This window comes from Boleophthalmus pectinirostris, unplaced genomic scaffold, assembly GCF_026225935.1.
Source record: "Boleophthalmus pectinirostris isolate CB_2022bp ecotype Guang Dong unplaced genomic scaffold, ASM2622593v1 HiC_scaffold_20, whole genome shotgun sequence".
NCBI classification, from domain to species: Eukaryota; Metazoa; Chordata; class Actinopteri; order Gobiiformes; family Gobiidae; genus Boleophthalmus; species Boleophthalmus pectinirostris.
In genome coordinates, this window is record NW_026571153.1 from 16,204,614 (window position 1) to 16,228,412 (window position 23,799).

The following is a 23,799-nucleotide window of genomic DNA, read 5'->3' on the forward strand; positions in this document are numbered from 1 at the left end:
GAAAGCTTGTTTCGAGGAGAAAAGATATTTAAATGGCTTTGAGCAAATTGTAGGCGTTGCATCCAAATATTAAACTTTTTGCTGGACAATAGCTAGAGCAGGATAATTGTCGTAGGTTTGAAGCAATTTTCCATTTACGAAAGTATCTCCTCCTCTGCTTTGGTTACGACCGCATTGGTTTCTTGTCATTTGATGAGGAAAATTCTTCTTAGTCAAAATGCCGTCAAGTTTTTCTTTCCAACACTTGAGTTATAACAGCGCCAAGCCCTATACCAAGTTAAGTTAAGGTAGTGGCAGTCCCTGTGAGAATTCGGTCTATTTAAGCTGTGATGGATGCTTTTCATTACCGTAGAGCAAAGCCTGACATTTGGCCAGGGTCCTTCTTCTTGTCGTTCGCAGAAAGGATGGGTACAGCATTTGCGTCAAAAAGGTCTTCTGAGTTTTTGTCAAACTGAGTGCCAGGAGTAGTGGTTGCCCTCTTGAGACCAAATCAATTCTGGCAGGTTTGATAGTTCGACTTTTGGGCTCTTCAATCCCAAACCGACCAATGTTGGGTTTTTGACAATTCTTTACTTTCATATTATGTAGCATTTTATACTGAATACATTTTTCATCATACAAGTTAAGTGTATGAAATAGCGTAGTAAAAAACATCTTCAGAATCATATTAATACTAAAACATTATCGAAAAACTAGAACCATCTGAACAAGAATCAAAACTGAACACAAATCCCAGCATTTGCCCTCTCCTGAATAGTATTAGAATAATTTTAATCTATATCAAAACTAGACCACAACTATTATTTTGTTCTGAAAATGACACTTTATTGTATTGTGTTTTTATTATATTCGTTGGATCAAAATCAGTATGAAGCTTTTCCCTTAGTATCAAAATTGTAGTATTATGACATAACACTGGATACACATTGTTTGTAGTGGCAATTTGAAAAAGAAAGAGGAAAAAAAAGGCATTCAACACTAAAAAAATAAGATGTCAAATAAAACCAACAGGGCACCCATTGACCGAAGACTAGACAATGGCCTGACAAAGAAACAAAACACAGGCATCTATTATGAATGGACTTTTTGGACTATGAATTCACTATAATTTGCTTCACCAATCCTAATACTTGCATAGCTGCGGAGAGTAAAGGGAAGCTAGTATACCACAGCGCACCCAATCCGACTTTATTTCCACTCCAAATGAACTGGCACCTCCAAATGAACTGGCACCTCTTCATACTGCAGCTGGTGTATGTTTTATTAACAAAGGTATAAGAATGTCATGAATAGCATATGAAGAACAGGGGTCACCATGTCTTTACTTTACCCACTCGTGCTCATCAGCCAGTGCACCCTTGGCACCAACGAAGTGTAACATTGCAACAGATCACGTTGCTGGAAACTATCTAAACTTGAGGTATTTAATCCAGACACATGAACATAGTTGAAGTCTCTGAGCGCACGTGCTATCCTAGAGGCCTGGCATGGGACCCCTTATGTGGGAGCGAGGCATGCTTTAGCGGGCTGCACTTGGTTTGACGTTACCAACATTGTATCGTTTTCAAATATTTGCCTTTTCCTTGCGACCAAGACTCCAAAGCGGCTTCTTTTATGCTCCCTGTATAATTTTAATTTACTATGGCATGCAGATGGAGAGCAGGGCTGGTGGTGTACAGTGGTGGAGTCTCGGGGAGGGTATTCTACGCTTGATTGGTGTTAAATGGTCTGCGCACACAGTGGTTGGAGCATCGGTCTGGTGTTTTGACACAGCGCGCCCGAGAGGAGAGGCAGAAAGATGAGGAATACGATAAAAAATGAGAAGTGAAAACTTCATCATCCCACAGGCTAGAATAACCTTGGTAAGCATTTGTCTTGTTACAACAGCAAGTGGAGATAAACTTTTGTCAAGGCTTACAAGACTTCAATGCTTTTTCTAACATATCACATATAACAATAATATAACAAAAGTTTGGACTCTGGTAGGGATGCACCGATCTGATTCTGATCAGATATTGGAGCTGACACTGAAACATTTTCTGGATCAGATATTGGCTTCCAAATATCAGTTCAGTCAATATCCTGCTTGGACATAAATTGATGTAATAAGTCTATTTACTTGTTGTAGTTGTCCCAGAAAGTCTCGTAATATTTAAACTTGTTTTATACAAAGTTGTTCTGTAGTTACTTGAGAGATAACAGTTACTATGTATATAACATATTTGGAGCAGATTTTATTTTTGTTTAAATGCAATAAATTCAGTTTTCAAACTCTGCCCTGGCATCGTTTGATATGGGCACATGCTTAAAGCCAGAGATGGAGACTTGCAAGTCGTGACTTGGACTCGAGTCAGACTTGAGTCACTATTTTTAGGACTTGAGACTTGACTTGAAAAAAATGGACTAAGATTTGGAACTCGACTTGGACTTGAAGGTCAGTGACTTGGGAAGACTTGAGAAGCACTTTTAAATTGGAATTCTTTCTATTCTGACCATAATGATTCACATTAAGATCTTGTCAAAACATTTAAAAAGGAAAAAAATTACATTTCTACAACTCAATATATATTCTATAAATACTCATATATAAATATATTATTTTAAGTACAATTTAGTTTAAAATTCATATAAATTGTTAAAATCTAAACTATATTTGGTACTTTGGTTTAAAGACTTGAAATGACTTGAAGCTGAAAGCAGACGACTTGGACTTATGGGCCAGTGACTCGAGACTTGACTTGGACTTGCCTGTATTTGACTTGGGACTTGACTCGGACTTGAGGTCAAAGACTTGAGACTTGAGACTTGCAAAACAACGATTTGGTCCCACCTCTGCTTAAAGCTATAGTATCGGAAACGGTATCGGAACAGAAAAGCTAGATCAGTACATTTGTAGGATTAAGCATATCAAATCAATATCACAATATTAGTGGTTACAATTAGCAAATTGCATCTCAAGTTAAATCAAAATTTAAATTTACAATACTGCAATACTGGTAAAAAAACAACAACAAACAAACAAACAAAAAAAACAATCCTTAGACTTTTGTTCAGTACAAAATAAAGCAGTTAGTAGTTTCCAAAATGTTGCAATTTCATCTTTCATCTATCGACTTCTCAAGATAATCTAATATAATAACAAAATTATGCAGTTTCTATTATACACAAAGGGACCTTGTTGATATCTTGTACACGCCTAAATGAGAAAATGAAGGCTAGCAACTTACTGACAAACCACTGCGCAATCACATCTCACTGACAAAGCAGAGCATCTGAAAGCCAAAAAAACACCAAAAACTGTTCTATTCAACGCACCAATCACAAGCTGCCAATGAGGACCACTGCTGATTTGATTGAGAAGCCCCTCGCCGCTCCCCCTCCTCCTGTGAAACCGCACAGCCCTCTCCCATCATCAGTTGAGAATGAGCAACGATTAAGTCACAAAGAACTGTAATGACTTCAGCAGGGTCAGTCCGCCTGCGTACAATTTACACACTGTTCCTCCAGTCAGAGAGGGAGGAGGGCGGGCTGGGGTGTGTTGAATATTCATGCTGGTGCGCCCCTGCTTTACCCCGGGTGGGCACACACCAGATGAGATCACTGGTGTCTCTTTTTGGGGGGATTTCTGAATGTAATGGTGTGACCAGGGTGACTCAATCTCAATTACGTTTTATGGCGATGCAAAGTTTGATGCAGTTTCTAAAAATGCGCTTGTGTACTGTAAGAATGCATCGCAAGATTGGGAGCAGTCTGTTGGGACGGTGGTAAGAAAAGCCAAAATAAAAAAAATATAATAATAATCTGCCATAGAAAAGGTTACTAATGAAGTCATCACAACAACTGATATTCTTGTTCTACAGTATGGCATTAATCTATTAGCCTGATTCATCAGCCGGTTTCACTTTGTGGAAACCATCTGATCTCGCAGCATTAGGTTTCGTTCGCTCGATGGTTGGCCAACACTTTTTTTATTTAACCAATCGCTGCTATTTGGTCGTGATGTCTGTAATGTGCTGCTAACGGGGCTAAGTGGTATACTTAGTCCAAATCCAAATCCCGTAGGAAGAAGGGCAATAATGTCTTTCCCCTTGATAAAATTCACCAAACATTCTCTTTGTTCCAGCTTTAAATCCTAAATCTCGGAAATCGTTGCCAACACAGAATGTATGTCTTCATCTACATCCATCTCAACTGCTTTATTTACTGTTGTACTGTACCACAAAAAGGACCCAGACAGGCGCTTGTGTTTGACGTCATGGCTTCACAGCTCTTTGCTGATTGGCCAAATTTGACCCGCGATATAATTATATCTGGCCCGCGAGACAATATCAAATATGTATTAGAGCTAGCCCGCCGGCTACAGATTTAAAATTTTGTTATTATGCTTGTTCTGGATTCAAATTTTAAGCAAAACTATTATTCAATAAATTTTAATAACAAAAGGATTAACATTACATATCTCGAAAAAAGAGAAAACATGCAGATGTTGTTGAAATGTTTCAATAAATATTTAGTTTGGCCCACAACTTAGTCCCAGTTTTTAATTTTGGCCCTCTGTGAATTTGAGTTTGATACCCCTGGTCAAGTGTATTCTGATTCCTGACCTAGTCGCTGGAGAGAAATGAAATTGAGTGGAGGCACTAGGTGGCGCCAGCCTGGCTGGTGATGACATATATGGAACTGGCTCCAAATTTGCCCCTATAATCTCTAGCACTGTGACCTTCATTTGACTGGAGCTGAACGCTATGGGTGACCTCATTCTGAATTAGTCCACTTCTTTATACAGTCCATGTTACCAGCCTATAATACTTTCATAAAATTCTCTAGCCACAATTGGAACAGTATCAGCCAGTGTTGATGACCTGAACTTGCCATTTTACATCCAAGCAAAACCAGCTAAATTCCGTGAAGAAACAGAAAAGAAGAAGTGTCCTATACATTTTGTTCTATCGGTGTAAGAATAGACAGTGCTTGGACTCCTCCTCATATAGAAAGCTTTTATTGTCAGTCGAGCAGGACCTGGCCAGTGTAGCAGTGAAAAGTCAGACCACCTGCACTTACTTACTCTGCAGAAACCCCGGGAGCGAGTGTCTTAGAGAGGCTCCGAGGATTAACTTACGACTTTTATGGCTCATTCTGCACACGCTATTACACCTACTCAATCACACTTTGCCTCTGGGCCATAAATAATTTTAACAGAGCTGCACAGACGCTCGGTGCCCGCTTGACCTGCGACTGTGCCGAGCTGTCATTCGGCCTTACGCATGAATCTATGAGCCACTCTTCGGCATTTTTGGAGGAGTTTGAAAGTGAAGTTTGCTGCTGAAACAGAGAGAGGAGAGCCATAGTATGCATAGTGGCAAGGTGAGAAGATGAGAGAAAGCATACACAAGCAGGTTGGTAGCAGTGGTTCTTAAATAATAAACTAATAATGAGTCACCACATCTGTTCCGTACTAAATCTTGGGATTAAGACGTGAATTTTGTAAGGTTTCTGCCCGTCTCCATGGAGATGTTATTGCTTAACCTGGAATGTGCCACAATATGGTATTAGACTTGTCCATAAAAACAAGAATGTGATGTCACCAAGCTAAGTTACGGGACAGATCTATGGAGAGGTGACCCCACTCACAGTAAGAATGCATGTATTTCAAGGCAATAAAAACAACAGTAACAGGAGACAGACCCTCCTCCAGGAAAGTTACACACTGCACCTTTAAAACAGTGTACGTTATGTCATGTATTCAGTTGCAATACACTCTGTACATCTTCAATGGCAGGTCAATATTTATTATTTATCAACATTATTTGTCACAAATGCTTGATAAAGATGCACTATTTCACTTTTCTGGTAAACAGTCTGCCACCCACTTAAAAGGTGCAGTGCATAACTTATCTCGTAGAGCAAGTGGGCCAAATTTGGCACGCGATACAATTATATTTGGCCCATGAGATCATATAAAATATGTATTAGAGCTGGCCCACCGGCTACAGATAGGCTATAGAAACATTTATTTAAAATTTTGTTATTATTGTATACTATGTTTGTTCTGGATTCAATGTTTAAGCAGCACTATTATTAAACATTTATTTTAATAAAAGGTTTAACATTACATATTTCGAAAGAAGAGAAAACATGCAGATGTTGTTGCAATTTTTCAATAAATATTTAGTTTGGCCCATGACTTAGTCCCAGTTTTTAATTTTGGCTCTCTTGTGAATTTGAGTTTGACACCCATCATAGAAGGTCAACTTTCTTTGACATCTTTGTCTGGAATGTCCTAGTGCATCTTGCATTTGCTCAATAGCGCCAGTTTTTATTGATTTAAAAACGTACATTCTTAATGAATCCCCCAGGCAGACTGGGCGGACCCCACCCGTTTACCTCTTAATGGTTTCACATCCTTTTGAACTCTGTCTTCAAAGTTTTTTTTCAACTTTCCCTTACTGCACCTGTCAACTATCAGTCTCATGCCAGTATTTAGCCTTAGACAGATTTTACCACCAAACACTAATGAGTGATGTAATAAGATACTTTCCATAGAGGGTAACTAAGTAAAGTTAGGAATAAAAAAGTAATCTTTTTAAAGAAGTAACAAGCAAACATTACTTTTTAAAAAGTAACTTCCCCAACACTGTTCTCCACAGATCTGACATGTAACTTGGCTCTGTGGCATCACCTTCTGTCTTCATAGAGACTGTGAAACATACCAGGCAACATCACGGAGAGAAGCTGGTGATGAACCTGCCATCAGAAGTTACACAGTGCACCTTTAACTTCATAGAGATGTCACTGCTTTGCCTTGAATGTTCCCCACTGTGTCATTAAACTTTAAACAAACTCAGTTTCCACATAAACAAATATGTGACCGACCAGACAAAGTTACAGGTCAGATCTGTGAAGAGGCAAGCCTGTTCACAGTAAGAATGCAAGTTTTCAATGTATTTTTTCAGTAATGTGAGATCACGTCAGTGTTTTACTGTGTAACGCTGAGCCAAGCTGAAGCACTAACTAATGAGCAGATTTTAACAGGTTTAGAGCAACTTATTTGTGTGTTACCAGTCCTTGCTAATTGCTCCTGTATTGTGCTGCCGAGGGCTCCACACACAACGTCCTCGATCCTTTCTGTTGTCCATTTGAATGTGGCTTATTTAGGAATTTTACCTTCATATGGGAACAACTGGGGAAGATGTGGAACAGGCATACTTACAGGAGGTCCTGAAAGAAAAACACAAGAGAAGAGAATATATGGTTAGTGTTTTCAATCAGCAATCAAACAGACTCCGATCATCAATGTTCCCGTAAAACCACATCCAAAATAAGGACCAGAAAGTTCAGAAATCAAAGACTAGGATAAAATCTTCTCAGGGCATTTTGTGAACTGATAATGTAATAATATGCTGTATTGAAACTTCAGCTATATGTACTTAAAGGAGGATTGTGTAACTTTCCTGGTGGAGGACCCATTACCTGTTTCTATCCATGGAGGTGTTATTGCTTTGCCTGCAATATTCCAAAGTTTATATGATGACGGTCTGAACAGAAGACGCAAAAGTGGCATCGCGTCTTCACTTTTTATTCTACGTTTAGACGAGCATTTTCGGAAATCTGCGTGCATACGGTGATACAAAAGTGTGTGGAATTCAATTGGATATGCATGCCAGGTGTCTGTGTACTAGATGTATGTGACGTAAACGTGTACGTGATATGAGCACATCTGACCAGAGTTTTGCGTCTTGGGCAGTGTAGATAGAAATCCTACGGCGGAGTGTATTCCACTTTTCCACTCTAAAGTGCGGGTTCAGATTTTTGCGTTTTTAAGCCCCAAAAACGCTGTCACCGTCTAAACGAAAGGCACTTCCGATAAAATATTTTGTCATTTTTACCCGCAAGTGTTCTTGTGTAAACAGGGCTTATGGCGTTAAATGTATCCATCTTCATAGAGACAAGCAGGAGATGCCATTAGACAAATTTACAGGCGAGATCTGTGAAGCAGTGACCCGACAAAGTAAAAATGCACGTTTTTAAAGGTATTTTTGAGCAATAAAAACACTTATATTTGAATAAATGCATTTTATATAAGTTTAATACCATGGAACATTACAGGCCAAGCAATAGAGTCTCCATGGTGACCACCCCTCAACCTGAAAAGTTACGCAATGCACCTTTAAATAGTTTTTCCTGTAAAAGGAAGGGATGATGTGCTGATTAAGTGAGGAATTACACATCTGTAGTGTGAAGGCACCAGTCCTATCTTGCAATGGGAAAAATAGTTTTTTTTTTTTTTTTAGCATATACTTATACTTAACAAACACTTTTTTATCATCAACAATATTTCTTAAACTATACTTATTTTAATGTTCAAACTTGTGAATAATCAAAGTTGCCTTTCTTCAAATATATTAACATACACATCTATCTATTTATATTAATTTACATATATGTTCACAACAGTACCCTCATGTACATACAGGAAAAAATATAGTTTATTATTATTATTGTTTATCTATTGCCCAAATTTGTATCATAATCTAAAACAATTTGCACATCATTGTGACATTTAAAATCCTTCTAGGTCACCACTGCAAGTATTTTACATCAGATGCCCTTCAGATCCTTCTGCACCGCTTTTCCAACTGGTCATGGGTCTGTTGCAAACATGACTTAATATGACCCTGTTTGCCTGGCCTACATTTACTTGAAACAATTACGTATTTTTAAGAGGTGTCACTAGTTTCCTTTGCCCCTAATTACCAAAGCATTGTATCATCGTGAAACCTCCCCAGAACACCACAAATAACACTGTAGGGTCCCTATTAAGCAGGCGCCCAGCTGCTGAAAATTAGGGTCAGTTTTTACTATTTCACTGTAGGACTAAAGGGGAAAGTGCAAATGACTCCTACAGCTGGGATCCAACCTTTTTGATGCTCGCTGTGCCTCTCTTTGTATGGTTTTATGGCTGGCTGAATTACAGTACACCACTTAGCTTTTAATAAACCTTCCCCAGCGCGTTAGTTTGGAGACATGTCCCACTGTGTTGAAAGACTCTACAGGCAGTATTCAAATAGCAATTATGGAAGAATAATGATCAAAACTTCCATTTTAAACTCCTATATTATGTAAAACTGACTCTTGTGAGCTTTTAGCCGTGTTAGAACATTGTTATCTAATCCAAAACATACAGGGAGTTGTGTTAGGTTTCATTCACACATATTTGAGTAACTCTGTAATTCTGAGGCTGTCTACATTTCCAAAGCTCAAAGTGTTCCACCTTGTGATGCCATGTAGTGGTAGTTTTCAATTTAACAGCTACCTTTTACCTTTTGTTCAGTAGAGATTGGCAATTCCAGGGCTGAATTCATCCAAATGATTCTAGTTGAGGTGTAGGGAGTTTCAAAACACAGTGGAGCACTTCTTGTATTACCACATGACATCACAAGGTGGAACAGAGCGTTTTCTGTTTGAGAGAAGTGCTCAGCCTAAGGGTCTGTGCACATGATGTATTTTTTTTTTGGTTGAAACTAGGTAGTTTGTATTTGTTTTGGCCTTTTGTCCACACGGAACATTTCGAGTGGGTGAAAATGGTGTTTTTTGAGAACGGGTTCCAGAGTGGAGGGATCTGAGAATGCTGGTGTGGTGTTGTCGTGTGGACAAGCAAACCGTAGCTTTTGGAAAACGATGACGTCATGACCCCATCACAGCCCTCGAACTAGCCTCCGTGGGCCGCAAGACCGTTGCCGAAATGGGACAGGTGTAGCCCACGGAGCCGCTCCTGTTGCCCAGCAACCCGAGGTATGCTGCTGTCGTTAATGCTAACAGCACGCACCACGCAGATTACGCACACGGATCAATAACAACAATTATGCATGGGTAATCAAACTGTTGGATTTTAAGACCAAGATATTCTAATAATTCTCATCCAAATCTGGCTAAAAACAAAAACTTATGTTTAACTTTTGCAGAACAAAATGGCTATATTTCTAGTCTAAACTAGGCTAAATGACCTTAAAGTAAAAAAAAACAAACAAAAAAACCTGATGAGATATGCATTATTAAATATTATTATCATTGTTAACAGCGACACATACAGGTGTGGCATGTGTATTACATATGTGCTCTCTGTGCTCTGTTGTCATCTGGATGTGAATATTTATTGATCCGACACCTGTGTGGACTCAGATTTTTTTTCAACCCGCAACATAGCTTGAATATGCAGAGTTTGTGAATGAAACAAAACACAACTCGCTATGTTTGCAATGAGGAAACAACGTTATAACATATATCTGAAAATAGCAAAATATGAGCCCTTTAATGTTGCTATCTGAAGTTATGTAAAAGTCTTAATACCTTTTGTGTAGCCAGGTAGCGTCTTAAAGTTAACAAGAAGCCATTATTTAAATCAGACGAAGAAAAAAAAAGCGAGGTGACTTCAAACACTTTCCAGCTCTGACCGCTTGTTGAATAATTTGAAAATGCGGCTTCCACTTCTACAAAAACGTTTTCATCCTAAACCATAAAAAAAAAAAAAAAAGTTCCTCTTTTCCTTTCCTTTTCCGTATGGTCCCTGTAAACAAACAACTTACTAATGAAGTATCCCCTTCACTTTAGCCCATGTACAAATACAGCCATGTCCTTTTTCCTATTTATTACTTATGGCCAAGTCTGGACCTTTGTAGATGGGTAAAAGGCGTCACTAAGGCACACCTCAGCCTGGATTTTGTAGAGAACCTGCGGAGGTGTAGTTACTTTGAGTTAAAGCGAATCATGAATTAAATATGCCCAGCTTCAACATTCAGCGCTGTTGAAAACTTTAAAGAGAGTAATTGGATTTGCAGAAGGCTTACAGTGCAGAAAGCAGCATACGCCAGAGCCCATCAAGGACTCAATCTGACTGTCGTACATTTTATGCTGTGAAATGTGCTCATAGTCTGGGTTATGCCTGCTAGAATTCTTTCATTTCTTTTCATTTACCTAGACTTTTACATACCACTGCATCAGAAAATCGGAAAAATGCTTGCCAATTAAACATAAGTATTCTAAAGGAAAGGACCAATCAGGGTAGGGACGCACAACATAATGCAATCTCAATTTGATGTGTAGCAATTATTACATCTCTGTTCCTGCAATTATTTAGGTTATAGAATTTCTTGCAGCTCATATTTCAGTCTTCTCTCATGTCAGTTTTAAGGGCCAATATTCAGCTGTTTTCTACTCTATATTATAATGTGTATTAAGCAAAACTGACTCTTGTGAGCTTTAAGACGTGTTATAATGTTGTTACCTCATCCAAAACGGAGCTGGAGTTGTGTTTTGTTTCATTCACACAAGTTTAACACACAAACCCATTTAGGCCGAGTTGTTCACTTAAACACAAAACACTCTGTTCCAACCTGTGATGTCATGTTTTTAAACTCCATACACCTTTACTATAATAATTTGAATAATTTCAGACCTGGAGTTGCCAATGTCTACTAAACAAAAGTAAAAATACGACCACTACATGACATCACAAGGTGGAACAAATTATTCTGAGCTTTGGAGATGTAGACATACGAATAATCCAGGATTATTCAAACATGTATGAATAAAACAAAGCACAACTCCAGGTATGTTTTTGATGAAGTAACAACATTATAACACGGCTTAAAGCTCACAAGAGTCAATTTTGTGTAATATGGGACCTTTAAAACGTACACTCTGAACTGAATACTGATTTTAATTAGATTTTTCTCTTAGTCTTAGTCCTTATCGTTGCACCTGTACAGTAAAAAAGTGAGAAAGTAAAAGAATCTCTGTGCATTAATGTTCACATTCAATATTCAGCTTTTGTCCATGTAGTACTTTGCAAGAGTTTGACATGAAGAATACCATTTTGAGAAATGAAGTCAAATGCCTTCTGAAATGGACTGAACTTTTCTCTCTTTGAAAGCATTACTAGCTACAAATCTCTCTTTTTCTTCATCCTTTCTAAGACATTTTCACCTCACTTAACGGTGCACTGCATTACATTTCTAGTGCAGGGTCCGCCACCTGGTGTCTCCATGGAAATGTTATTGCTTTGTCTAGAATGTTCCACAGTGTAGATTAAGGCCCTGTCCACACTAGTACGTATTCGAGTCGTTTTCGTTGCAGATGCAGTGTTTGTCCACACTAACCTGATTGAAAAGGGCTCCAGAGACGGAATGATCTGGTGCCGCCAGCTCCCACGAATTCACCTAAGTACGGATCTGATCTGGCACTGTGTGGACGCCTGAAAAAGCTGATACGCTGATGTAGATCTATAAGCCGCGTAGGAATTCACCGCCAAAATGCTAAGAGGCTAGAATATATGTCCATTCATATATACGGTCTATGTGTATGACCTGCAGACGTATAATCTCTGAAAACATGAACCATCTCCAACGTGATAGAAGCACAGAACAAACTCACCATCAGCAGAACATCCCTCTGTCACAGAAAGAACACAAATAATCCACTGAGTCGTGTCCTTTAATCTGACAGAAGATGAACCGAATCAGTGCACAATAGCGAGCTGTTTTCTGAGCGCTCAGTTTATGCAAATTAGCCATGTGCTTTTAAGTTTTTCTGTAAAACTTAAACAAATATGCGCAAAGCTGTGTGGATAGGGAAGGCTTGTGGACACAGCAACGACGTGTCTGGATGCAAATCGATACAGTGATATGGTGATTAATTTCTTTGTAAATATAGCCTAAACCTATCTATCACAGCAGAGACAAGTGGGTTGCAACACTATGCTACATTACAATTCAGATCTGTGGAGAGTCGCCCCTGTTCACAGATAATTATTGTATTTCTGAGCAATAGAAACACCTGTAATGAATAAATGCTATATGTTTAATGTCATATCATGGAACATTCCAGGCAACGCAATAATATCTCCCCGGGGACAAGCAGGTGACGGACCCTCGACCAGAAAAGTTGCAGAGTGCACCTTTAAAAGCACTAAAGTAGCAATGGCCAGCACTGAAAACTGTACACGAAACGAAACACTGTGGCCGATCTACCTGCCGCTGTTCTATTGTCTCACCTTTAATAGAAACCCTTGTTTTGCTTTGAGTGGTTGTGATTGTTTAGCTTGTTTCCCATTGATTCGTCAAGAGCACGAGCGGTCCTCCTTTCCCCCACAATCCCTCAGTCTGACCGGTGACTGAAGAGCTGTCCACGCTACACTGGTCTTTTCTGAAATAACACTGGCCGGATCCTCTGGATGTTTACGGGAAAGTCAACTGCCTCTCAGACCATCGCCCAGCCAAAACATTGATCTATTGTCCGTCTGTCAATGGATTTGCTGTTCTTTCCATCATTTGTGGTTTTCACGCTGGATGAGAACAAGTGAAAGGCGTAAAACCCACACCGCAATGCTCCAGATTTGAAATGCAAAACAGGGTCTTGTGGGGTTCTGTGTTACATTATTGTTACCTTATTAAAAAAGGCCATAGCAATAAAGTAGCACTAGTAAAATGTGCTTCTGTGTCACAAAAACATGACAATTTTCTTTTTGATACTCACTCATTTCTGATGGATTAGTCATGGAGATCTGATATGTAGCAAATACGTCTCTCTAAATTATTTTACAATGGCATAAAACACAATCAATATTAAGACCTAATTTAAAAATGTACTTATTTATTACTGCACATCAAACCACACTCTGGATACATCTTAAAGTTTTATGTTAGGAAGGGCAACTGGCATTAAAGCGAGTTAAACTGATTCACATTATGAGGTTTATGAATCGCTTTGATGATCCAGGAAAATAAAAAGAGAAAAGATTTTAAACAGTGTGATTGAGAACTGTTAAAATATCAATTCAGTCAGTTTCATTCTCTAATATTGAATTTTCCGAGTTAAATTCGCATATTGATCAAATGATGCACATTGTACATTCAATAAAAGTACGTATAAAAATCTGTTTCTTCATCTCCCTGTCTCTTTCTTCCTTTCTCTCTCCTTCTCTCTCTCTCTGTCTCTTTATCTCTCACTCCCATTCTCTCTCAATCTATCTCCCTCTCTCTGTTTCTCCATCTCTCGCTCTCCCTTTCTCTCTCCTTCACCTCTCTGTTTCTTCATCTCTCTCTTTCCCTCTGTCTCTTCATCTCTCTCTGTTTTTCTCTGCCATTTTATCTCCCTCTCTCTTGTGTGTCTTTATCTCTCCTCTCTCTCTCTCTCTCTCATTCTATATCTCCCTTTCTCTCTGTGTTTCTTTATCTCTTTCTCTCTCATTTTATCTCCCTCTCTCTCTCTGTTTCTTCATCTCTCTCTCTCTTTCTCTCTCATTCTATACCCCTCTTTCTGTGTGTTTCTTCATCTCTCCCTCTGTCTCTCCCATTCTATCTCCCTCTCTCTCTCTGTGTTTCTTCATCCCTCTCTCTCTCTCTCTCTCTGTGTTTCTTCATCTCTCTCCCTCTATCTGTTTCTTCATCTCTCTCTCCCTTTTTCTCTCCATCTTTCTCTGTTTCTTCATCTCTCTCTCTTTCTCCCTCGCTCTCTCTCTCTCTCATTTTATCTCCCTCTCTCTGTGTTTCTTCATCCTTTTCTTTCCCTCTCTCTTGGTGTTTCTTTATCTCTCTCTCTCCCCTTTTCTTTCCATCTTTCTCTGTTTCTTCATCTCTCTCATTCTCTCTCCCCCTCTCTCTCTGTTTCTTCATCTCTCTTTCTCTCTCATTCTGTCTCCCTCTCTCTCTGTTTCTTCATCTATTTCCCTCTCTGTTTTCTCCATCTCTTCATCTCCTCATCTCTCTCTCTCATTTTATCCCCATCTTTCTGTGTGTTTCTTCATATCTCTCTCTTTTTCTCTCTCATTCTATCTCCCTCTGTCTCTGTGTTTCTTCATCTCTCTCCCTCTCTCTGTTACTTTCTTTCTCTCTCTCTCCCTTTTTCTCTCAATCTTTCTGTTTCTTCATCTCTCTCTCGCTATCTCTTTCTTCATCTGTATCTCTCTTTCTCTCCGTCCTCAGAAATATCAGCGCCCTGGAGCGTCCGTTATCATGTTGGTCATGCGTCGTGCTCTCCGAGTGGCTCATGTGGCTGTTACCTGCCAAGTGCATGTTCTCACTGTGGAGTCAATCTGAGAGACACGTTCATGTGCAGGACAGTCCCAGGACCTCACATCCACTGGGCCCTGCACTTTGCTGAGTCAGCGGCTCTGAGACGTGTGTGGGGAGATATTGGAGATAGGAGTGCAAAGTTGGAGCTGCACTTCTAAGCCATCACCACATTTAGCCAAGCACGTCACTTCTTGTTGAAACAGTTGGGTTCATGTTCTAATGTTCAACAGAGCTGAGAGATTATATGTACTGGTGATGGAGATGAGGTAAGTTTTCTATAATAAAAGTCGCCTTTCAACTGTAAATATTCCGTTATTTTGATGTGGTTAATGTTTAAAGGTGCACTAACTTCTGATGGAGTGTCCCCCATATGTTTGTCCCCGTGGAGATTTTCCACAGTATGGCATTAAACTTATATCTCCCTAGGACCCAAAGAAAAAAAGTGTATTGCAATATATAGTTTTTGTGATTTTTCAGTCTATTTGGAGGTAAATGAACACCTTAGCATTTAGATTTTTTAAATTTTATTTTTATCTATAATTTTGTCCTCAGTAATGGACGCAGGGGACGTTTTGATGTTAAATCCAACGTGACAAAACAACTTTTTGATGACCTACATCTCTGACAAGCTTCTATAGTAACCTCAACACATTTTTAGACCCCGTTTAATTTCTTCTTATTTATTTTATTTTTTTTATCATAGTGCAGCCACAAATGAACTTCTATTGAGTTTTTCTTTTTTTTTTTTTAATCCTGGACATGATAGTGCCCGATAATCCCCCAGCCCTATTTAGGCAGAGGAACCTAGTCCCCCCATTAAGAGTCTATCTCAAAACACTTATAAGATAAGATGAAGTGGTTAAGTCAGTGTCCACTATAAAGGACACACATGAATGGACTGGGTCTCTGGAGGATACAAGCAGGTCGAGTCACAACCCCAAGTTACAAATCTGATCTGTGGAGAGGATACTCTACTCATAGTAAGATGCAGATGATTTTCCCAAGATATTTTTAGAAAATAAAAATACCTGTTTTTGAAGAGCAGAATAGAAAGAGGGTAGAGGTTTAATGCCATGCTGTGGAACATTCCAAGCAAACCAATTACATCTTCAAGGGAGAAGTTACAAAGCACATCTTTATTTGTTCATGTAACAGAATCAGTGGTTGGTTGGATGTGGATTATGTTGGATTATGGTTGAGGTTATCCACATGAAACAAAAACTGATATCAGGTTTTCTGACGCAGCAAAAATGAACTAACATGAGTCACCTGAAAGGATTTAAAGTCCTACATTACACATGTGAGCTTTAAGCCATGTTACAATGTTATATGTTATTGTTAATGATATATAATGTTACCTCCTTAAAAACAGAGCTGCAGTTGTGTTTTGTTTCATTCACACATGCTTGAGTAACTCTTTATGGCCATACTGGTTTGTCAAAGCCTGAACCCATCAGATCTCAGAAGCTAAGCAAGGCCTGGCCTGGTTAGTACTTGGATGGGAGACCACTGGGAAAATCAGGTGCCACAGTGGGGCCAGTGGCAAAAAACTGTTGTTGTGTCCATAGGCAAGGCACTTCACCCACATTGCCTAATATGAAATTTGTGTGTGTGTGAGTGATGGTGGTCAGAGGGACCAATGACCTATGGCGCTGATTGGCATTGGCATGCTTTTGTTTCTGGTTTTACGTTTTCAATACAGCATTTATTTTTACAATATTCCTGCTCTCTGTCCATATACGGATGTTGGCGCTGTGAAATCAATTATTCTAAACATTAAATCAACGTAAATGCATACTGGACCCAGCCTCTTTTGTTTTACATCACATTCAGCGCGTCATAGCTTTTACTGAACCCAATTCTACCTCTCCGCGGCTGCCAGGAGTGGTTTAGCTGCTATAAGTAGTTTACCACCACCGGGTATGGAGTGACTGAATAATGCTCTGTAAAGCATTTTTGTGGCATATGTCTGCAAAAAGCGCTATATAGATAAAACTTACTTACTTACTTACTTTATTATCTACACTATACTCTATTTATCTACATCTCCAAGTCTCAAAATGCTCTGTTCCACCTTTTGATGTCATGTAGAGGTTTCTAGTTAACATCTTCAGTTCAGTAAAGGGCTAGAATTTAAAGCACAAGAGAGCACTTCCTGTATCACCACATTTATTTGAGAAGAACATCTAAATATAAAGGGTTTGTGTTAATGTGTGAATGAAACAAAACACAACTCCAGGTATGTTTTTGATGAGGAAACAACATTATAAAAGATCAGAAAATAGCATAATTTAGGCCCTTTAAAGCCCTGACATTAATATAGCAAGCAAGTTTTTGGACCTAAATTTCTGGTTTAAAAATCTGTTTTCACATTTGTAGTTTTTGTTCCTTAAAACAACTGCGAGTTCAAATTCTAGACACTACGTGAACACAACCCGAAATGTAAAAAACTGTCTGCTATGGTGTAGCTCAAAACCAACCAAGCCACAAATTACACATGTATAACCTATTTTGGCCCGCAAAGATATACAGTGTTCTTTTACTCGGTTGTGAATTGCCGATGTCCTACTGAATTAGGGTTTTTGAAACAGGAGATGATGGTGATTGAGGGCCACACGTACCGGGTTCTCCGTCTCTGCCTCGTCTTCCTCGTTTTCCAGGAGGTCCTGCAACAGAGAGGTGCACTTATGTCAGCCGTTTGTTTGTTTAAACTGAGGGAATACCTATGGTTTGTTACAGGAGGGGAAACATTACACACTGTGATTGACAAAGCAGAACTAACAACACAAATGGTTTTGGTTTCACAAGGCATGTTTTTACTAACACCTGTACTACAGATACTACTGCGACTACTACTACTACTACTACTACTACTACTATTACTGCTGTTACTGCTACTACTGCAACTACTACTGCTATTACTACTACTACTACTGCTGCTGCTGCTGCTACTACTACTACTACTGCTACTACTGCAACTACTACTACTACTTCTACTAGTACTACTACTACTACTGCTACTACTGCTACTACTACTACTGCTGCTACTACTACTACTACTACTACTACTTCTACTAACTACTACTGCTGCTGCTACTACTACTGCTGCTACTACTACTACTGCTACTGCTACTGCTACTGCTACTACTACTACTACTAGTGCTACTATTGCTACTACTGCAACTACTACTGCTATTACTACTCTTACTACTGCTACCACTACTACTGCTACTACTGCTGCTGCTGCTGCTGCTGCTACTACTACTTACTGCTATTACTTCTTCTACTACTTCTACTATTTCTACGACTGCTATTACTACTTCTATTACTACTACTTCTGCTGCTGCTGCTGCTCCCAATACAACTACTACAACTGTAACTACTACAAAATCTTCAACTACTTCATAAACTACTACAGGGGCTACTGCCAGTGTTAATGGTAGAATAGTTTGATGATGGAGTTGAATGTTAAACTAATTAAAACATTGTAAATATGGGATTTAATTACAAATCATTTTCTAGTCGTTTTGGGTCTAAACTCTGACAAAAGTAAAAAGTACATGAGAGGGAGAAGGCACATTTCTTTCTGTAGTCTATTTGTATGTGCTTCTCTACTTGATGCTAAACTCAGTTTAAGTTAGAACAAATAAGTGAAATGAATGAATGAAATGAATGCAAACAAACAGTAGCCGAGATAAAAATATGAAACAATGTCATATTAACATATTATCCTTTCCAGGCGGGTTTGTGCTTTTGTTTATTTAGACGCTGGGTTCTGTGGCTGTTCTGAACGATCCTCTAAAGCCTGAGCCGGAGGAGTAAACAATTACACGCTTTGCCAGTTTTTACACACCGAAGGCTTGACTGCTCCGTATTGTACACAGGTACTTCTCTGTGACAGGAAAATGGATTCACAAATTTATCTCCTGAAATGAATTTCTTTCTTGTGCTCCTCGTAGCAACACAGCTGTCGCCGCAGAGACAGGCGAAAGAGGAAATGCTCTTCAGTTTGTGTGCCACCAAACAAAACAAAGTGAAAAGATGAAACGTTTGCTCATTTTATGGCAGAAAACTCGAGTATATTTGCCAAACACATTTTTCAAGAATTGTTTTGATGAATTTGACAGTTTGCAAACTTACAAATTGGACTTTAGCTAATACTACTAGGGACAATGTGGAGCTAATGTACCAGGCTTTACTCATAAAACTCTGTGTCCAAAAGTGGATAAACAAAATTATGGGAGTTTCCATAAAAGCCAAGTTTATATACAAATTAATATGTGTGGTAAGATCGGTCATGGAAAAGGCAAGACACAAAGGAAGACGTCTTATTCTAAGCAGAACAATCACACAGAACATAATCAGTGGTTGGTTAGAGTAAAAGTATGTAAGCTTTCTATTGGGGGGTCTGAGAATTACATTACCACAGAGACCAGAAAGAAACCTAATAAACTACAACAGTTACATAGTGCATCTTTAAAGGCTCATGGTTGAGTTTTGTTTCATTCACACAAACCCTGCTTATTTAGGAGTTCTTTTTTCAAACAGAAAACACTCTGTTCCACCCTGTGATGTCATGGTGATACAGGAAGTGCTCCACAGTGTTTTTAAACTCCACAAACCTTCACTAGAATCATTTGGGTCATTTCAGCCCTGGAATTGCCAATCTTTACTGAACTAAAGGTAAAAAGTATCTGTTAACTTGAAAACTACTGCTTCATGACATTACAAAGCGCACTGTTATTGAATGGTCTATTTTTGAACTTTTTTTTACATATAAACCACACCGGACTATAAGGCGCATTAAATGAAACACAACAGTTGGATGAGTCAGTTGGACTTTGTTTGTGGCGTTCACGGTGACTCTGGGCGTGTAGGGAGGGTGCTGTCTGGGACCGCTGGATTGTTGGCGTGTTCGCAGTGACTCAGTTGTTCAGTTGTGTCTAGAAGTGGCACATTGCACTCGCTTTTTCGGTTCATTCCTCCGTTCCGTTCATCGTCCACGTGGAGTGATGAGTGTGTCTGTGGGTGTTTTTCGCTGTGCAGTCGCTGTCTCCGTTTGCGTGCGCTGTGGGTGGTGTGGCTTTGTAGTTTACTGAAGTCGTGCTGGGACACCCGAGTGGATTCGTGTATAGGGTGCTCTGGATTGCGGGGCACGCTGGATTGCTGGGTGCGCAGTCATTTTTTGATGGGGTTGGAGGCTTATGAGTGCGCCTAATAGCCTGGAAAATACGGTAGATGTACTGTAGATGGAGATGAGGTAAGTTTTCTATGATAAAAGTTGCCTTTCAATTGTAAATATTCAGTGGTTTTGATGTGGTTAATGTTTAAAGGTGCACTAACTTCGTCTTAACACGTTTGTCTCCATGGAGGTGTTATTTCTCCACCTGGAATGCTCCACAGTATGGCATTAAACTTATATACAAGCAGGGCCACAAGACCAAGTTACAAATCTTATCTGTGGAGAGGATACTCTACTCACAGTAAGATGCAGATGATTTTCCCAAAATATTTTTAGAAAATAAAAATACCTGTTTTTGAAGAGCAGAAAAGAAAGAGGGTAGAGGTTTAATGCCATGCTGCGGAACATTCCAACCAAACCAACCAAAAACATTTTCAAGGGAGAAGTTACAAAGCACATCTTTAATTATTCATGTCAGTTAGAATCAGTGGTTGGTTGGATGTCATTATGGTTGAGTTTATCCACATGAAACAAAAACAGATAAAAGGATTTTTGGAATTACCAATCTTTACTGAACAAAAGGTAAAAGGAGCTGTTAACTTGAAAACTACCACTTCATGACATCACGAGGTGGAACAGAGCATTTTGAGCTTTGGAGATGAAGACAGGCTAATAATGCAGAATTACTCAAACTTGTGTGAATGAAAAAAACACAACTCCAGGTATGTTTTTGATGATTTAACATTATAAAATAGCTTAAAGTTCACAAGAGTCAGTTTTGCGTAATATAAGACCTTTGAATACAATGAAAATCAACTTTAATACAACAGTAGGTCTATGTTTGAACTCTCGTACTGATGTGAAAGTCTGGCAGTTGAAGCGACCTTAGATGACATTATACAGTTTGTCTAAAACACAAATCAATCATTGGGTGTATCAGTGGGTATCCACGTGCTAAGTTTTTGGTGTAAGAATGTGAGAAGTAAAATAAAAATCTATGGTTTTAATGCAGTGCGTGGCTGATTTACGACTCCTTCGATGTGTTGCCGTGGTGAAAAAAAACAGATTATGTTGCACAACTCACTGTACGCTCTGCTCTATCCCACTGTTTGGCCCCTGACTCTGGATGGGGCCCAGGATTGTGTCAGACGCTGCCAGTGAAGGGCCAGTGAAAAGAATGTAACCGCAGGTGGAAAGGGAGGTGCACTTTACTACAGCTCCCATCAGCCCCAGCGTTTCAGAGCACAAGTTTGTTTTTAGGGGCTTTTAAAAGAAAAAAAACCTGCAGATTGAAAGAGGTTAATTTTGATATGTGAAATGTTGGTCACTGAGACTACAATATGTAATCTCAGTCTAGTATATTTGGATAGAGAAGGAAATTGCTGAAAATTACCCTTTCAGGAAGATAGACAGGATGAGGTGTGGTCCTGCTCTCAATTTTAAGAACAATAACTCATCTTCATTAAGTGAAAGTATCATAAAAGTATCATATGAAAACGTTTCTGACTTAATAACTATTGCAATTACAAATGTCTCCACCAATATCTGATAAGTTATACAGGACAAAATGATCTGAGTAAATACTACTTTGAGGTTCCCCAATTTTGAACCATGAATGAAAAACCTGTTTCAGGATGAACAACTTGCTCCGCCTACTTCCTGCTGTCTTTCAGTTGCATTGAACCATCACAGAGAAACAACTGTCTCCACACACAATTCATGGATGTGTTTTCCTGAGATAGGAATCATGAGAAACCATGATAAATCAAAATGTGTATTAGTCTACTTAATTGAGATTATGGAGGATTTCAGAAAGTAGAAGGCATGGGGTGAGTTACTGGAGTTTTGATAATACATTTATTTTATTTTGCCTTCTTACACAAATGTGCAGTTTTTAATAAATAACTGAAGTTTGTGTGCAGTTTTTGTGAGATATTTGGGCAGATAATAGAGTACATGGGTGAATACTGAATAGTTTGAGGTAAAACAGAAATAGTATTGGAATAGTGAGCATGCTTTAAACATGTTTAGCCAACTTACTTAAAATATTTTGTTACATTCCAGCACAGCATAGGGAATAACTGGTCAAGACAACATACCATAGACTATTATCTAATATCACCATGATTTACAATTTATACAGCTAGATTTTATTTATGATAGGAGTAACAGGATCTCTTCTATACAATGCCAAAGCTAAGGCCAAAAGAAACATATTGTAATTTTGAAAGAATAACTTTACAGTGCAAGCGTGAGCCAAAGCTGCACCAGAACGCATTTACACTGAGCTTCTGAAGAACAAATTGGGGCTGAGGTGTTGAGAGATCCTCGGCTTTGTGTCAGTGGATAATATTAGAGTTCTTCCACAACATTAGGATTGGACGCCATTTTGACAGTTGTCCCAACTTTGGTTATGGAACGGTTTAGAAAAATGTTCCCTGTGTGCAGGGTCACCAGCTAATAAACCTTTTCAACTTCCTCAATGGGTTTAATTTAAAGACAGGAGTAAATCAGAATGCACACAGGAATGAAACAGTGGAAAATAACAAAGTGAAATAGCATTGGTCTCACTGGCTCCACTTTAACAGAGCTAAATGTGTTCATTTTAAACTTCTATAGGTGTTGAATGCATTACTCCATAGAAGAGCAAGAGCTGGAACTTAGCCTAGTGGATGTCTTGGATGAGTGGTGAAACGAATTATCTAAAACAAACACTTTTGTCCAGTTGACAGAATTCAATTTTCTTTTGCAATATATTGTGTATGTTTACAATGCTAGTTCACTTTTTTCAGATAAAAAAATCATTAACACACCATTCTGTCCACCACAACAGCCTCAAGTCTCTAAATTTACAAAATTTTGCCACTTTGACCAACTGATAACAATTTGTACAACCTCACACACACACACTCATGGACTCACAGACACATGCACAGACACACACAAAGTACAAATCATTTTTAAGACTATTTGGAACTGAGGAAATTTGGCAGAGTTGCGAAACATTCTGGCCGGCTTTGTTGTTTTACAAAATTCACATTGTTAAAAGTCGAACTCTACACTGTGATTGTGATGTGTGTATTCTAACAAGACAAAATTGTACTTTATCACTTACAATCATCCATAAAGTACTGGCGGGGGAAGCTAATGGTAAAGTTCTCAAATTTGACCATATCAATCAGAAGAACTTGAAGTAGCCCATTTTACAATACAATCATTGTTTCATGCATAATCAACCAGCTCGAGCTTCTCTCCATATAATACAGCTATTACTCAGACAAAACCACGCACAGGCCAAGTATAACAGGCCCCCATCCGACAAAAGGAAGTCCGCTTTCGAAGAGACTGGATTTTGTATTTCACACGGAACTAAATTGTTTCTGGAGAAGACATGAATAAATTGTGTGATGTGGTGGATCGGGATCACAAAGTCACCCTGCTTTGTTCAAAATGAAACCTGACATTTCTGAAAAGACTCGTAGTTTATTGGAGAATAGGACGGTGTTTATACAAAATAATTGCCTGTTCTTTGAAACTGACTCTTTGTTT

At 38.9% G+C, this 23,799-nt stretch overlaps 1 protein-coding gene and 1 pseudogene across 1 annotated transcript in view; one reads left to right on the forward strand and one right to left on the reverse strand.

Annotated features, from left to right (window-relative positions):
- The window catches only part of LOC110159357 (collagen alpha-1(XXV) chain), a 235,444-nt gene that overhangs the window by 86,217 nt on the left and 125,428 nt on the right, over positions 1–23,799 (reverse strand). Inside the window, exons 3-4 of the mRNA XM_055156054.1 lie at positions 17,690–17,734; positions 7,211–7,218 (exon numbers count right to left, since the gene is read on the reverse strand). Of these exons, the coding sequence (XP_055012029.1) occupies positions 7,211–7,218; positions 17,690–17,734 (53 nt within the window). The remainder of the gene's footprint in view (positions 1–7,210; positions 7,219–17,689; positions 17,735–23,799) is intronic.
- Positions 16,485–16,602, forward strand: LOC129409918 (5S ribosomal RNA; annotated as a pseudogene).